The 15,947-nt window shown below is 51.3% G+C and overlaps 1 protein-coding gene across 1 annotated transcript in view; it reads left to right on the forward strand.

Annotated features, from left to right (window-relative positions):
- NCS1 (neuronal calcium sensor 1) overlaps positions 1-9,433 on the forward strand; it is a 47,096-nt gene extending 37,663 nt beyond the window's left edge. Inside the window, exons 6-8 of the mRNA XM_032866089.1 lie at positions 146-223; positions 2,374-2,491; positions 8,740-9,433. Coding sequence (XP_032721980.1) covers positions 146-223; positions 2,374-2,472 — 177 coding nt within the window. The 3' untranslated portion in view covers positions 2,473-2,491; positions 8,740-9,433. The remainder of the gene's footprint in view (positions 1-145; positions 224-2,373; positions 2,492-8,739) is intronic.
- Positions 9,434-15,947: the final 6,514 nt, after the last annotated feature.

Consider the following 15,947-nt stretch of genomic DNA (forward strand, 5'->3'; position numbering starts at 1 on the left):
GGGCAGGAGGCAGAGAGGGCAGGGGTGGAGGCGGGGGAGAGCAGTCCGCATCGGGAGCCCGCCCAGATCTGGCGGCATATTTTTGGCCGGGACCCCAAAGCCGCATGGCCAGGAGCGCAGCCCCCAGCGTGTCTCTCTCTGTCAGGGGAACACCGTGGAGCTCCCCGAGGAGGAGAACACCCCGGAGAAGAGGGTGGACCGGATCTTCGCCATGATGGACAAGGTGAGCTGCGGCTGAGGCTGGTCCTTGGCCAGGGAGGTAAGGCGTGGGGGCGGAGGCCCTGGGCCGCAGTTGGGGGGGCGGTGCAGACCCTCGGAGATGCAGAGCCTGGTCCATGCAGGCCAGCAGCCATCCGCGTCAACTGTCCAGAGTTTTAAGAAAGTTAAGCCAGCACTTCTTTCCACAGCCAGGATTCTTAACCGTTTTTACTTCTTGACCTGGACCCCTTGGGCGTACTGCAGAAGACTCTGGGTGTCTCAGAATAACGGTTTTCAGCACATCGAATCAAGTCTATTGGATCAAAAAGGAAGCTAATGGTTTTGGAATACAGCCCTCAAAATATTTTTTAAAAGAATCTGTGATATAGCATTCTGTACGCTTCTTTATGAACAGGTTTAAGAAGAAGGTGTAATGGTGGGTGTCACCACCCCCCAGTTTCAAAGCGATGGCAGGCATTCGTGATGCCCGTGGTGTCTGTGATGTGCTGTGACATGGCCCGTGACTCCCACCATTGACACAGGTCCCAGGTGCGGCTGGTTCTCTTGGGCATTGTCACCTACTAGCATCGTGGATGGAAAAGCTATATTTCAGTTACGAGTTAGTGAATAGAAAGACCTCATTTTGGGGCACCTGGGTGGCTCAGTCGGTTAAGCGTCTGCCTTTGGCTTAGGTCATGATCCCGGGGTCCTGGGATCTAGTCCTGCATGGGGCTCCCTGCTCAGCAGGGAGTCTGCTTCTCCTTCCCCTTCTGCCTGCAGCTTTGCCTGCTTGTGCTCTCTCTCTCTGTCAAATAAATAAAAATCTAAAAAAATAAAAGAAAAAGAAAGAAAGACCTCATTTTTTTCCCATCTAAGTTTACAGACCTGCTGCATTCTAGCCACAGACCCCCTGGGTAAGAAAGTCTTGTTTATATCAAACTCTTTTTTAAAAAGCGAGATAACTTTGTTTTTATTGGAAATTTGATATGGTGAGAGTAGGGCAACCCAGTGTTGCTTGCCTTAAATCAAAGAACACAAATTGCCATGACAGAGGGCTTATTTTTTTTTTTTTAAGATTTTATTTATTTGACAGAGAGAGCACAAGCAGGGGGAGTGGGAGAGGGAGAAGCAGGCATCCCCAATAAGCAGGGAGCCCGATGGAGGGCTCAGTCCCAGGATCCTGGGATTACAACCTGAGCCAAAGGCAGATGCTTAACCGACAGAGTCACCCAGGATCCCCTGACAGTGGGCAGGATCCAGGTGCCTGCCCGGAAAGCTTGGAGCCAGAGATCAGCACATGTCAGACAGCGAAGACCTCTAGGTTCAGACTGCGCAGGTCTCTTGGTGGTGATCAAAAGATGCGTCCACAGCATGTGGAGTGAGGGATACTGACATTGTACAGGATGGTTCGATGCTGTTTAATGGCAAGACCACACGATCCTTAAATCTCCCTGACTCATACCTCCTTTATGTAGGGAAACCGAGCCCACCACCCACACAGACTGGTGTAAATTCTACCTTCCCCAGTCACTAGCCATGGGATCCTGGGGTGGTGACAGAGCCTCAGTTTCTTTACCAGCAAAATGGGGATAAGAGCAGTGCCTCTTCTTAGGGCGGCCGTGAGGAGCCTCTGAGACCATGCATGAGACGTGCAGCTCAGGGCCCGCAGTGAGCCCTCTCTCCGGGTTCTCCCAGGTTTCCTTGAGAGATGCTCCAAGACAGGGATTCTGGTCCAAATCACCGTTAGCCCGAGAGACCCACTCAAGTCCTTTTTTGTGAGCTCTGTTGGGTCTCCTGGCGTCTGGGGTGGGCTGCTCTAGGAGTGGTTTAAACGCCCTTGCAAGAGTGACCCCAGAGAAATGCAGTGGGCTCTCAGCCCTTGGGGATTGACTGCCATTTATGGGAACTCATTGCAATGATAATGATAAGTATGGCCTTAGGGGCCTTGGGTCACGTGCCCAAGGTCACCTTGCTAGGAAGTGCCCGGGTCTCTCGGATACCCCACTCCTCCTACCTAGTGAGCGGCACTGCCTCCCTCCTGCCCTAACTTTGGAAGCTCTCTCAGGGCCAGTCCTGGGATGGACTTGGGAGCAGGGGTCCAGGGTCCAGGCCCGAGGTCCCTATCCTGGGAGGCTGGTTGTCCCCTCACCTTCAGCCACCTCTCTCTGCTTGCAGAATGCCGACGGGAAGCTGACCCTGCAGGAGTTCCAGGAAGGATCGAAGGCAGACCCTTCCATCGTGCAGGCACTGTCCCTCTATGACGGGCTGGTATAGTCCAGGGCCCAGAGCCAGGGTGAGTGGAGGGGGAACCGGGGCTTGGAGTTAGGGGCGGAGGTGAGTGGGAAGCCAGTCACAGGACACTTGGGATTCACTGGGTCTCCTGGGGGTCCTCGGGGCCTGTCCAGTTGGAGCTGAGCTGGTAGGAGGTGGCCTGGAGCTGGAGTTACAATCAGCTACAGCCCCTCTATCTTTGTCATTTTTATATGCCCCAGTTTGGCCCGAGAGTTTGCTTAAGTAGAAGTGTCCCTGGATTGGAAACGCTTTGAAAAGCACGGTTGTTGGGAGGCAGCAGGGTGGGGAGCGAGGGCCACGTGCACCTCCGTGTGTGGCCCGTGGAAGCCCTGAGTGAGCCCCGAGTCTCTTGCTCAGTAGCTCAGATACGGTTTCTTTTTCATCCAGTCGAGTTTGCTGGACGTGCTGAGTCGTAGCGCCCGGAGAGGCCTCTGTGGCCGCAAGAGGACTGTCTCCCTTTGTCTTCTTGATTCTCCCCTACCTCTTTTGTCTGCCTCCTCTCTGTTCTGTCCTCTGTGCTGTGTGCGAGGAATGGGGGCGTTGACCACCCCCACAAGGTCATTCTTGAACGGGCCTTCTGGTGGATGGACAAGGTGTTCCCTCAGTGTGCATCTGGGGAGGATTGTGGGACATAGGTTATGTGTGCGTTGGCTCCACTAGAGGCCACTCGAGTGTTCCCGTGTGGCCCCCCATTTTGGACCCTGCCAGCACTGTCTCAGAGTTCCAGTTCCTCCGCAGCCTGGCCAATGCCGGATATTTCCTGTCTTTGACATTTTACACATTTTGTGGGGGGGTGTCATGATGGCTTGTAATTTTAGTTTGCCTTTCTCTGGTGAGCATGGACGTCGGGGACCAAACCCTTTTAGGAAGTACCATCTTAGTTATCTGTTGCTGAATGCTAGGTTACCTCAAAGCAGGCACTGAAAAGATCAGACATCAGGAATTTGGGCACAGCTTAGCTGGGGGCCTTTGGCTTAAGGTCTGTCATGAGGACGTAGTCAAGCTGTCAGCCAGGTGACCAGCCATCCCCGTTTCCCCGGGACTGTCCCAGGTTTAGCACCAAGAGACTTAAGTTCTGGGAAACTCCTCAGCCTCAGGTAACCTAGATAAGCCTCAGCTGCTGGCCAGGGCTGCGGTGTCATCTGAAGTCTTGGTGGGGGGACACCCACTTCCAAGCTCACTCATTTGAATCGGCAGCCTTGGTCACTGTGGGGACTTCTGCATGGGGCTGCTGGCTTCCAACAGGGTGAGCTTCCCAGGAGGGAGGGAGAGCGAGAACCCGAGTTGCAGGCGTCTATCTTTTTATAACCTGATCTTGGAAGTGACCCCTCACTGGTTTTTTTTTCAGGAGTGCCTGGGATACATTAGGCTATGTGCATTTCTATATAGATTTTAGAATCAATGTATCCATTTCTATACACACATATGCACACAGTGGAATTTGATTGGGATTGAGGTGAATCTACAGTTCAGTTTGGGGGAGAATTGGCATCTTTGTTGTGTGGAGTGTTCCAATCCATGAACATGGTATATCCATTCATTCAGGTCTTAAATATTTTTCCTCTAGGACATTTTATTGATTTCAGCTAGAAGGTCTTTCACATCTTATGATAGATTTATTGCTAGATATTCAATTTTTTAAAAAAAATGTATTTCCCGTTTATTTCTGGTTTCTAGAAATTCAGTTGGTTTTTGTTTATTAATGTTATATCTAATGGTCGTGCTAACATCACTTATCAAATCTAAGAACCTACCCTCAATTCTTTGGGACTGTCTATGCTTTATTTTTTCCTCTCTTGTCCTTCCACCATCTTTGTCCTGCTTCCTTGCACTGGCTGGGCCCTCCATTGCAGTGTCACTTAGGAGTAGGGATGGTGAGCATTCTTGTCTTACCCCTGGTCTTGGGGGATAGCTTTCAATAATTCACTATTAGTTAGATTAGTTAAGTTACAGTTAGTCCAATAATTATCATTAGAATGTCTGGTATAGGTCTTCTATTGATAGGTTTTATCAGATTTAGAAAGTTTCCTTTTCTAGTTCACCAGGAGTTGTTTTTATTTATGTTTATTTGTTTTAAGCAATTACTACACCCCACATGGGGCTCGAACTCACAACCCTGAGATCAAGAGTCCCATGCTCTTCCAACTGAGTCAGCCAGGGACCCCTCCTAGGAGTTGTTTTTTTTTTTTTAAATAACCATGGAGAGTGTTGAGTTTTATAAAAGAAAATTTCTGCAACTATCAAGATGTTCATATGACTCTTCTCCCTTTTTGAGTGTTAACCTAATGAATAGCACTGATTGGTTTCTGAATGCTAAGCCTCCCTTGCATTCTTAGAATAAACTCCACTTCCACTATGATGTGTTAGCCTTTTTACGTATCATCAGATTTGATTTGCTGATGCTTTATTTTGGGGGCTTCTGCTGTTCTGAGGCTTCTATGAGGCAGCTGGTGCTGTTGATGAATTTACACAAGAAATCCTTTTCCATTGAAGAGACCTTAGACAATACATTGAAATAGAACACAAAAAGTTTATTTTTAAAAACCTTCATGTATAACCCAGATATAACCACTGTGAGCATTTTGGGTCTAGAGTGATTCAAAAGGAATGGAACACTCACAAAACTTAATACTCAGTAACTGGGTCACTTGGGGATATGTAATCAAACCAATTTCTAAAGGAATCATCCTAGTTGTTTCTCTGATCTTAGAAGCACTCGGTATGTGGCTCTGAGCCCCACGGTGTGTATGATCCATTGTCTCATTTCCCAGAAGCTTCTTTTGTGTATTACCACCAATGGCCTCATTGGCAGCTGTCCTGTGACATGCTGCTTTGTCTCCCGCAGGCCATGGAAAAAGTGGTACAAACATAGGTTCTTGATATATCCGCCCCCCAGAAAAACTCACACAGTGTCACTAATTTCTTTATGGTGTGCGATTATTTTTCAATCACCCTAATTGTTTCTGCCTTACGTTTTTTTATGAACACATATGTGTTTGTATTTCCTCAGCCACAATGAGTTCATAACCATATGTTGTTGGCTGTTTTTTTTTCTTTTTTTTATGAACAACTTATAGGAAACATTTATGTTTTCCTTTAGAGACTCAACACTTAGAAAAGAGATTTTTTTTTTTTTTTTAAGAGAGAGAAAGAGCACACAGGAGTTGGGGGAAGGAGCAGAGGGAAAGGGAGAGAGAGAATCTCAGGCAGGCTCCAGGCCACTGTGGAGCCTGATGCAGGGCTCGATTTCATGACCCCGCCGTGATCATGACCTGAGCCAAAGTCAGAAGTCAGATGCTTAACCAAGCCACCCAGGCACTCCAAGAAAAGAGATCTGTAGTGCCTTTTACCCAACTTGGCACAAAGTTCATGTCACGCTGTGTCTGCATGGGCTTTCCTAACACCATGTATGGAGACATCCATCTGAGTGTCAGCCGCAACATGGTGGCCAAGAAGATGTGACTTTATTTCCATGACAAGCTTTTCAAACAGCCTTTCTATAGCTCTTCCCCAAAATTGCCCTCTTCCTTTTCTCAGGCTTGTCCTAGAACCTACTGTGTAGTAATTATATCCAACTTGTGTTCCATCATTTTGGTAATGGATTTGCCTTCTCAGATTCCTAATGTATCCTAATTGTTAGATAAGTTACTGTTACATAAGTCACTGAGACACCCCAAAAGGGTGATCCTGTTTTCTATATCAGTAGAAAGGTGGTTTGAGACCACTGTTTTTAATAGTTGCATAGTATTCTGTTGTAGAGCTGGGCCATACTTTATAGAGTCCTGTGCTGCGGGACACTTGAAATCTTGAAGTGGATTTTTAAAAAAACTTCATAATTCACAAGCAGTGGTGGAGCGAATGGTGTAATCCCATTACTGACCATCCTCCTTCAGAATCACCAATTTGCCACCAGTCTTATACAGTCTATACCCTCCCTATGCATTTTGCAATTACTTTGAAGCAAATTCAAGACATTCTGTTATTTTATACGTAAATATTTCAAAATGTATTCCTGAAAAATATTGATCCTTTCCAAAATCCATAATGGTAGAAAACTCAATACTAATGCCTTACTACCCCCCCGCCCCGGCCTGTAGCTGGCATTCCCATTTCCTGTTACCTCGCGGGTTTTGTTCATTGGAATCAGAATCTGAGTAAATGCCATCCATAGCAATTGGTCAATAGGTCTCTCGAATTTATTTTAATCTGTGTTTCCCCTTCACTCTTTGTCGAGAAACATGTTCCACAGAGTCATCCGTCTGGGGTTTGCGGATGGTGCCCCTGTGGTGGTTCTCACGTGTTCTTCAGTTCCCTGTACTTCCTGGATCTACAGGCTTGCATGGTCCTCAGTCTGGTTGTTGTTTGTTGAGAACACCTCCCAGGTGGGGCTGTGTGTGTCCACCAGGTAGCTCGTGAGGTCTGGTTACATCAGCAGCCACTGGTGATGACCACTTCATTCATTCATTCTGTAGTTGACATCCTAAAGCAGTCTGTCCATTGTCGGTGGCTTGGTTGCTTCTACGCAGGAAATCTTCCCCTCGTCAACTATCTGGTTACTCCAAAGCCTACTTTTTTAACTGGAAACGCAGGATAGATACTCAATTCTTCCTCCTTTTCAGTTTTCAAAAGGAGTTGGTTTCCCAACGTCATTTTGAGGTGACCGGTGACTTTTTTTTTTTAACATACAATCATGAATTCATGGATTTAAATGCATTTCATGAGTTTCATCATGTCTGCAGTTTTAACCACAACACTGCAGATCACAAGGGTTCACAGATTGCCACAGAAGGCAAAGCTTGTGATTGGACACTCAGTCAAGTGCCCCAGGGTTGGCACGGGAACGGAAGGCTGAGAGGACGCAGGCCTTTCCCTGAGTGACTCCTCCCTCCACCACGGTGGCCCCCGATTCTGGTCCCGTGGGGCCTTGCTGTTCTTCCACGGCCCCCGCCACCTCGCTTCTGACTGACCCAGATGATGCTTTCAGGTCATGTCACACAGATCTGGGAAGTGGCCCCTTTTGGATCAGACACCTACGCCCGCGCAGTCAAGAGAGCAGAGACGTGCGATTTAAGTGGAGCAGGTTACGGGAAGGATCTGTGGATGGCGTAGATGCTGACAGACAGGACGGTCCTCCGTGCCTTTTTTCAAAAATAGATCAAGGTGAAATTCACCTAACTTAAAATTAACTATTTTGTTTAAAAAAAAAATGTTTTTTAAATATTAATTTATTTTAAGGAGGCTCCACACCAAATGTGGGGCTTGAACGCACAACCCTGAGATTAAGAGTCACGTACTCTAGTGACAGAGCCAGCAGGACGCCCCATCTCAGGGGAAATGTGGGTTCCAATCAACCATTTTCAAATGAACCAATTAGTGGCATTTCGTACATTCACGACGACGTGCAACCGTCCCCTCTGTCTAGTTCCAAAGCATCTGTATCCCTCCAAAATCAGATGCCATATCCACTAAGGGGATCCCTAGGAGTGGAAATGTTGGCTCCTGGGCTAACTCTGTGTTTAACTTTTTGAAGAACCCTCAGACTGGTTTCCATGCAGCCGCACCATCTTGCCTCCTCGCCAGCAAGGGTGAGGGTCCCCATTTCTCCACATGCTCTCCAACACTTGCTACTTCCCCGTATTCGGGGAGAGCCATCCTAATGGGTGTGAAGTGGGGTCTTAGGGTCTTCTTTGCCCTTCCTTGCTGACTCAGCCCACTGAGCTTCTAGGCCACGCCATGCGTTGGTTCTCAACGGTTATCTGTCACGTGATGCTCGGGCTGTGTCCTGGGTGTCCAGCCAGCTCCCCGCTAGTGGACACTGAGTTTGCTCCCTTCCTTTTTATTCTCCTGTTATAGATAATACTGATGAGGGAAGCCCCCCCTTTTTAAAAATTTTATTTAATTGACAGGGAGGGAGAGAACACAGGTAGGGCGAGCAGCAGGCAGAGGGAGAGGGAGAAAGAAGCAGACCCCTGCTGAGCAGGGAGCCCGACTCAGGACTCAATTCCAGGACCCTGGGATCATCACCTGAGCCAAAGGCAGATGCTTAACCAACAGAGCCACCCAGGCGCCCCCACCTGATCTATTTCTGAAGGATAAATACCGAATGGTGGATCAGAGGGTGTGCACCTTAAATTTCAGGACTTGTGACAGAATGCCACCCTGCCCCCTTGCTGACTCTGCCCCCAGGCCTGTGGGCGTGCATCCCTGGCAGCCAGCTCTGGGCCTGTCTCACCTTCTCGTGTCTTCCAGATGCCTGGGAACCACTCACCTCCTCCGAGCCGTGAGGCCCCCTCTGCCCCAACACCGCCCTCCTGTGTCCACCCAGCCTTTCTCCGCATCCACAGCCGGCCGGGCTGCCCTGGAACCGTGAGCCCCGGCTCTCCTCCCCCCTGCCCTGCGCCCACCGCCGCCTGAAGCCACCGGCTCCAATCGCCAACCACCTCTGCTTGTCCAGAAACCAACACGAAACGAAAAAGGCTCGAGCCTTCTGCAAAACCAAGGACTCGGCTGCTTCGCGGGCAGCCTCTGGGTCCCTCCCGCTCTCCTGTGCGTGTGCTTTTGTTTTTTATTTCAAACAGACCTTGAAAAAGAAACAAAAAACAAAAAACAAAACTACCTTCTGTCCTAGAAGGTGCAGACTGACAGATGGGGAGAAGGCTACCTTTGCGTTGACCTCAGAGAACATGGCCTCCCACCTCAGCCATCCTTCGGCAGCCGGAGAGGCCACGGGAAGTCAGGGCCACGGCCACGGTGCACTCGGGGTGGCGGGGGGTGAGGGGGCCCGCCGGATTACTGCTCTTTGTCATCCCATCCTCGAGCAGCGGAAACCCCCTGCGTGGCTAGGATGATTCATGATGAGAATGATTTTTGTGTGTGATAACAGTATTGTGCTTTTTGTGGGGAAAGTGAGTTTTTTTTATACATATAGAATTGATATCTTTTATTTATTGGTTGTTAACTGTTGCTGCTGCCTCGTGTGTCCAAAGCTCCCAGGGATGCGGGGCCTACCGTTTACATGTGCACGCCCTTGCCCCCTGCCCACCTGTGCTTGGGAGGATGGTGGCCGGCAGCGGCCAAGAAGCCAAAAAACTTTCTCTCTCTCTCTCTTTTTTTTTTTTTTTCCAGATACTGTGCTTGATGTGTGGAGAGGGGGAAGGGTAGGTCTCTTAAATGGCTGATGCACTGTTTCCCCCCCACCCCCAGCCCGAATGCTTCCTCTTGAACCCCTTTTCTCTGCTTCCTGTCCACGCTCCCCATCCTGTGTCCTCCTCTGAGTCCACAACATCTTTTCTGAGGACGAACAGGGGACATCTTTTGGTTTCACAACTCTTTGCTTTGGTGTTTGCTGCAGCATGGGGCCTCAGCACCGGCAGAGGAGTACTGGGTACATTAGGGAAGGGGAGGAGGGCACTCTCTGCAAGCACGTGAGCAGAAGGAAGGGCTCCTTCTCCCTCCGTGGTGGATACTTTGAAAACCGTCACTTAGTTCTCTCCCACTTGCTTTTCTGCCTGCCTGCCTTGTCCAGGAGACCACAGAGCATCCTCCTTCCCTTCCCTCTCTCAGCTCAGATGCTGAGAGGGAGGGCAGGAGAGAAGGGCCGCAGGCAGTCCCCTTCAGTAGTGACCGCTCCTAGGGGCTGTGGCCCCCATGTGCTCATAGGAAGCTTCTAACCCCACCAGCCACTGAGACAGGATAGCCCCAGAGCTGCCACCAGGAAAGTCAGATGACTTCGGGCCAGAGGCTGGAAGCCTGCGGCCGGCCCTGCTGTGTGATTGTGGGCAGCCCCCAGCGTCTCTGGGCCCCAGCTACCCCCGCTGCAGAGCCAGGAGGGCTTGGGCTGCTTGATCTGGAAGGTCCTCCTCCATACCGACGCTGTATAACTATAAACCTGGGCTTTTTACAGTTTATGATTCTGCGGTCGTGGCTAAGTTTGCCAGAGTCCAGCAGACACGGGAACAGCCTGAGTCACTATTTTGTCTCTTGGCGCAAGTCTCTGGGGATATGGCAGTTGTGGTGTGTGGGGTCAGATGACCTACCTGACTCTCTTTGCAGTTCTTCCTGGTCCCTCCTGGACTCTTGGTCTAGAACTTTTTGGCTGAGAACCTCATCGAAGGAAGGCTTCTGGGACGGGAAGCAGCCTCCCTCAGTCCAGATCTGACTCTAGAATTCCTGCTTCTTTACAAAGTCAGCAGCCTGTCCTCTCCCTGCTTACCCCAGCCTCACGAGAGGAAAAGCTGGCCCTTGGTTCTCACTTTGAGTTGTCCTTGGTCTTCACTTTGCACTTTCCCAGGAGGCCAGAGTGTCTGCTAATTAACCCAGAGCACGGCTCTGCCAGCGCGGGGCTTGCATGTCCGTTCCCGCGGGCCGGACCGCTCAGCTAGTCCCAGACTCCCTTCTTGCTCAGCAGAGCCCATGGCTATCCTCCACCTCCACTGGAAGCCCCCAGATTCCACGGGTACCAGGACCGCTTTCATTTTCACAGGTGACTTTGTAGGTGGGGTCCCTCCAGGCCCCCGCGGTCACCTTCCTGCTCAGGCCGCTGGCTCAGAAGCCCCAGGATTCCCCACCTGATCCCAGCACTGATCTAGGAACCTAGGGCAGGAGATTGACTTGCTGGCTTGGGGCTGGAGTTGGGGAGAGAGGGGCCCTTCCCCATGTCACATTACTTCTCTGGCTCCTGCCTGAGCCTCTATTTGCCTCTCTGGCCCAGTGGGGAGGAGCTGTCGAGTAGCCTGTGCTAGAGGCATCATCTCGGTAAGGGACTTGTAGCTCAGAATCACCCAGGGTTACCCATGTGGCGCCCCCCCCAGCCCCCACCCCACCCCCTCAGACATCCATAGAGCATCTGCCTATGAGGCCTTCCTCCCACCTTCTTGCCCTCTGACCCGGTTTGGAGCCATGGGTGTGGCTTTTGGCCTTAACAGGTGTTTTGTGGACCCATGGCTCAGGCGCACCTTGGGTCCATGCCCCGGGACAGCCCAGAGCCCCTGGAAGGGCCAGCCTTCTTCCTGATGGGGTGCTGGACACTGGCCATTTGTGCCCGATGTTGCCGGTCAGGGACACTTCTGTCCCCTTCTCTCACCAGGCCTCTAGATCTGGAATCCCGAGCAGCTGTGGGCCTCTGTCCCCAGCAGCGATTTCCACCCGAGGCCCAGAGCAGTCACATGCTGCTCTCTGGGGGTTCCAGACCCACTGGTGGCCAGGCTCTCCGTCCCTCTGCCGACCCTAGCAGCGGCCCTGGCCTCTTCCTCACAGCGTCCCCTCCCCACTCTGTGCTGATGGCACCGAGGAGAATGCCAGAGTTCCTGGTAATATTTTGAGTAACGTCTAGGAAAACATGTGTGTCCTCCTTTCCCCTGAAATGCTTTTCTGTTTGACAGCCAACTTCCTAGACGACAGGCACACCTGGGCTTTCGGGAACCTGTCTTTCCTCTAAGGGTAAGAAGGTTGGGGGTGCCCTGGCCCCCCAGGAGAGGCAGCCTCTCCCTGGAGAAAAGCCCACTGCAAGCCCTGTGCAAAGCTACCCGGTTCCCAGCGCAGCCCTGCCTCCGAGTCAGGGGAATCCAAGGGGACGCAGGCGCGCCCCCTGGTGGCGGGGAGCTGCAAAGGCATGTGAGCGCCCCGCCCCCCGCTCCCCCCACCCCCCGCCCCCAACTGGCCAAACAGGAGCTTGGAGCGGGCCAGCTGGGCCGGAGCGGAGGAGGGGGCTTCGATCTCACCTGGGCTCTGGGCTTCAGCCCGGTATTATCGGCAGCGTGTCTCCCAGATGCCCCTCTTCTAAGTCTCCCTCCCGGGGTAGCAAGTTAATTAGCATAAGGGCACCGTGATGGGAAGCCTTGCCCTCTACCCATTTTTTTAATATCTGCGGAATAAACCCAATGGTTGATTTTTGAATGAATAAAAGGCTTTTGTTGAATAAACAGCTGGTCCCATCTTCTGTCTTGGCATCTAGGCTCAGGCTCTGTCTACTGCCCGGAACTGGGACAAACGCAGAATACCCTCCAGCCCTCCCTTCCTCCCACCCCCTCCCCCTTGTCCCGAAGCGTGTACATTTCCGTTTTCCCCACGTCTTTGCAGGGGTCTTTGCAGGGGCCTGGGGCTCCACGGAGGGCCATACGCTCTCAGTCTGACTCAGTGACCGGCTTTCTCTGAGACTCGGGGCAAGTGGCTCCTTGCTCAGTTCCTCTGTCCCTCGGATGGGAGCAGGGGTCTGCTCAGCTCCCCCGACCCCCGCCCCGGGAGGCCAAGCAAGGAGTGGAGAGCGGGCACGAGCATGGGGCTCAGAGCACCTTGCAGAGGTGGGAGGCCGTGGGGCAGTCTGTGTTGTCCCGGTGCCCCCACCCGGTGCCTGCAACTTTGTAAAGGAATTTCGGCAACTTTTAACCAAAAAAAAAAAAAAAAAAAAAAGCAATGTTTCCTGGCTATGGTTGTATTCTTTCTGTTTGCCTTTCCAACCCCCTCTGAGCCTCTTTTTGGGGTGCCGTCCTGTCTGAATCCACTGGTTTGTGTCTCTGGGGAAGCAGCAGGCCCTCGCCCTGGAGTGCAGGTGGGGGCGGGGTGAGGCCCCAGGGTGGAGAAGGGCCCCGCAGTGCGCCCAGGCCTCCTCTCCTGATGTATGTCTTCCATGTCACGCCAATTAAACACGCTTCCTGACTTGTCCTCGCCTCCCTTGTGTGGACCTGTTGCTTTGTCTGTTTCTGTTCTTTTTCGTTTCATTTTTAGGCTTCCTCCTCCTCCTGTGACACCCTTCCTCCTGCTTTGGGTGTTGTCTGTCCAGTGTCCCCAAGATAGAGACTGTGTAAGACGAGAGCCTTGGGCGTCATGATGAAATAGAACATTTCAGGGCGTGTGGTGGGAAGCCCGGAGTTCACCAGGGTGAGCCCCTCACCCTGCTGTCTCGCTCCCAACCAGCATGTCCATTCCTGCCTCTGTCCTCTCCTGGGGCTCTCTAAGGGGTTTCTCTAAAGGTTTTCCACGGTGTGGAAAGAGACTAGGGGCCTGGACTAGTTCTGGTCGGGGGTGGGGGGCAGGGGTTGGCTGTGTCAGGACCACCCAGAGGGCCAGACTTGCTTCCAGAGTTGCTGATTAGCTAGCACCCCGCAGAACGCCTCGGCCTAGCAGGGTCTGGAATAAAGACTAGAACTCCTCTAGACACGTGACAGCAAGTCAAAGACCATGTGGGAAGGCCGTGTGGGGTGGTCGTTAGGGACGCAGATTCCAGAATCAGACCTGGTTCCCAGCCATGTTCCACCACTTGATTTTAGGCCAGCATTCTAACTGATGGGGTTTTCTGGCAAAGATGTGGGTCCCCAATCAGAGGCAGATGATGGCTCCACAGACATACCACCCCCATACCCACACCTCCCCACGCCCACCAGCAACCTTGCCACCAGAAAGAATGTCCAAATATTTACTTGCAAGTAGGTACCAAGGATCCACACACCTATACCCATCTCTACAAGGAGTGGGGGGGACAAGGACCCCAGGGCCCTGCCCCAGGGCAGAGCTCTGATGGGGGAGGGTCCCATGTCTCTCTCTCTTTTTTTTTTAAGATTTTATTTATGTATTTGACAGAGAGAGAGAGAGAGATCACAAGTAGGCAGAGAGGCAGGCAGAGAGAAGGGGAAGCAGGCTCACTGCTGAGCAGAGAGCCCGATGTGGGGCTTGATCCCAGGACCCTGAGATCATGACCTGAGCCGAAGGCAGAGGTTTAACCCACTGAGCCACCCAGGCGCCCTGGACCTCATGTCTCTTGAGCCCTTTTAGCAGCAGATGTGGCTACATGAAATAAAGGACTACATTTCCCAGCCTCCCTTGTAACTGAGTTTGGCCACATGACTCAGTTCTGACCAATGGGGTGAGGGCAATGAGCATGACTCTTTCAAAGCCCTTTCCCTCTGGTTGGACCAAGGACTCCGAAACAAACCTTCCTGAAACCAGGGTCCCTGAACCGGTGGAGCTGCCATGCCAGCCCTGGGCCATTTACACAGGGACTGTTAGGAGGAAGAGAAACTCCTATCTTAATTAAGCCATGATGGGTCTCTGTGTCAACAGCCAAATTTATATTCTACCTAATATACTGAGTGAGCCACTGAATTATTTTATTTTATTATTTTTTTAAGCAATCTCTACACCCAGTGTGAGGCTTCAACTTGCAACCCCAAGATCAAGTCACATGTTCTACCAACTGAGCCAGCAGGCGCCCCTGGGTCATCTTAAATGATCGGACCCTACCTATAAAAGTTTGCATCTAAACTCTCAATTTATGGCAAAGGGATTTAATAAAAACTGTGCAGGGCAGCGTGTCCCCCACGTTGCCTATTCTCACTCGCAGCTTCCCCTTTCCTCTTCCTTTCCATTGTGCCCTCCTCTGCAGGCTCAGGGACTGAGGGTTCCAGTGGGGACGACTCCTGGGGCAGGGCTTTCTTTTGCTGAAGGACTAGGGATGAGGGGGGCAGAGGCTGGGGTTCGTGGGTGGACCCTACAAGACTTGGTGAGTCTTTGCAGGGATACCACAGTGAGGGCACTGGGCAGGCTGGCCTCATGTTGGGGGTGGGGGGCTGGGAAGGAAGGGGAAGAGGGGACCAGAAGTCCTCACAGTCTCTTCAAATTCCCATCTCAGAAATTGTGCCCTTTTCTCCAGAGACCCGAAATAAAGTCATTGCATAAGCAGATCTTAGAATTAACAAATGTGATGCAGCATAAACCAGCGTTGTTCAGAGAGGAGGAGGAACGGGTGGGAATTGTCATCTGGCCGAGGGTGGGTTCTATTTTAGTCATGGGTCTGTTGGTTGCCCCAGAGGTGAGGGGAAGTCTTTGGGATATTGTGGAAGGGCTGCATCAATTTTCAAGGATTCCGACCACCCAGTTAATATGTGTCAAAAGGCCTTCCTCCTTTAGAAGGAATGTATTTGTGCAAGGTCAGAGGCCAGAGTAGAAGGTACAACGCGCCAGCCCTGAAGAATGGTGGGGAGTTCTCTGTCGCTGGGAGAGAATCATCATCGTCATCAGGGAAAATCTCCAGCCCACTCCAAGATTCAGAGTCACCCAAGCTCATGCATCAAATCAACTAGCCCAGTGCTGGGTTTTCTAAGCAATTTCTAGGCAACAGCTTAAAGCTAACTGGAGTCCTTCACCAGCTCCTACGAGGATGAATGAGTCTGATACATGAACTGTAGGGGAGGAAAAATTTTCCCTCCTACTCTCCCAGGTTCTGTGGCTGGTCCAAGAATTAAATCGACATAAGACAGATGAACGGGAAAAGCCAAATTTAATTCCAAACGTACACATAGGAGTTACAAAAAGATATTACTAAAAAAGGGGCCAGATGGTTTACTTATGTGCCATCCTGAGCTCAGGAAAGGGGTCTGGCCTTGGGACTTCTAGGTGGGGAGGAAGCAATTCACAGAAAGATGAGAGGAAGAAATATATAGGAAACAAAGTTTGCCTTGCTTTGC

Source organism: Lontra canadensis, unplaced genomic scaffold (genome assembly GCF_010015895.1).
Source record: "Lontra canadensis isolate GAN:19392208 unplaced genomic scaffold, GSC_riverotter_1.0 scaffold30, whole genome shotgun sequence".
NCBI lineage: Eukaryota > Metazoa > Chordata > Mammalia > Carnivora > Mustelidae > Lontra > Lontra canadensis.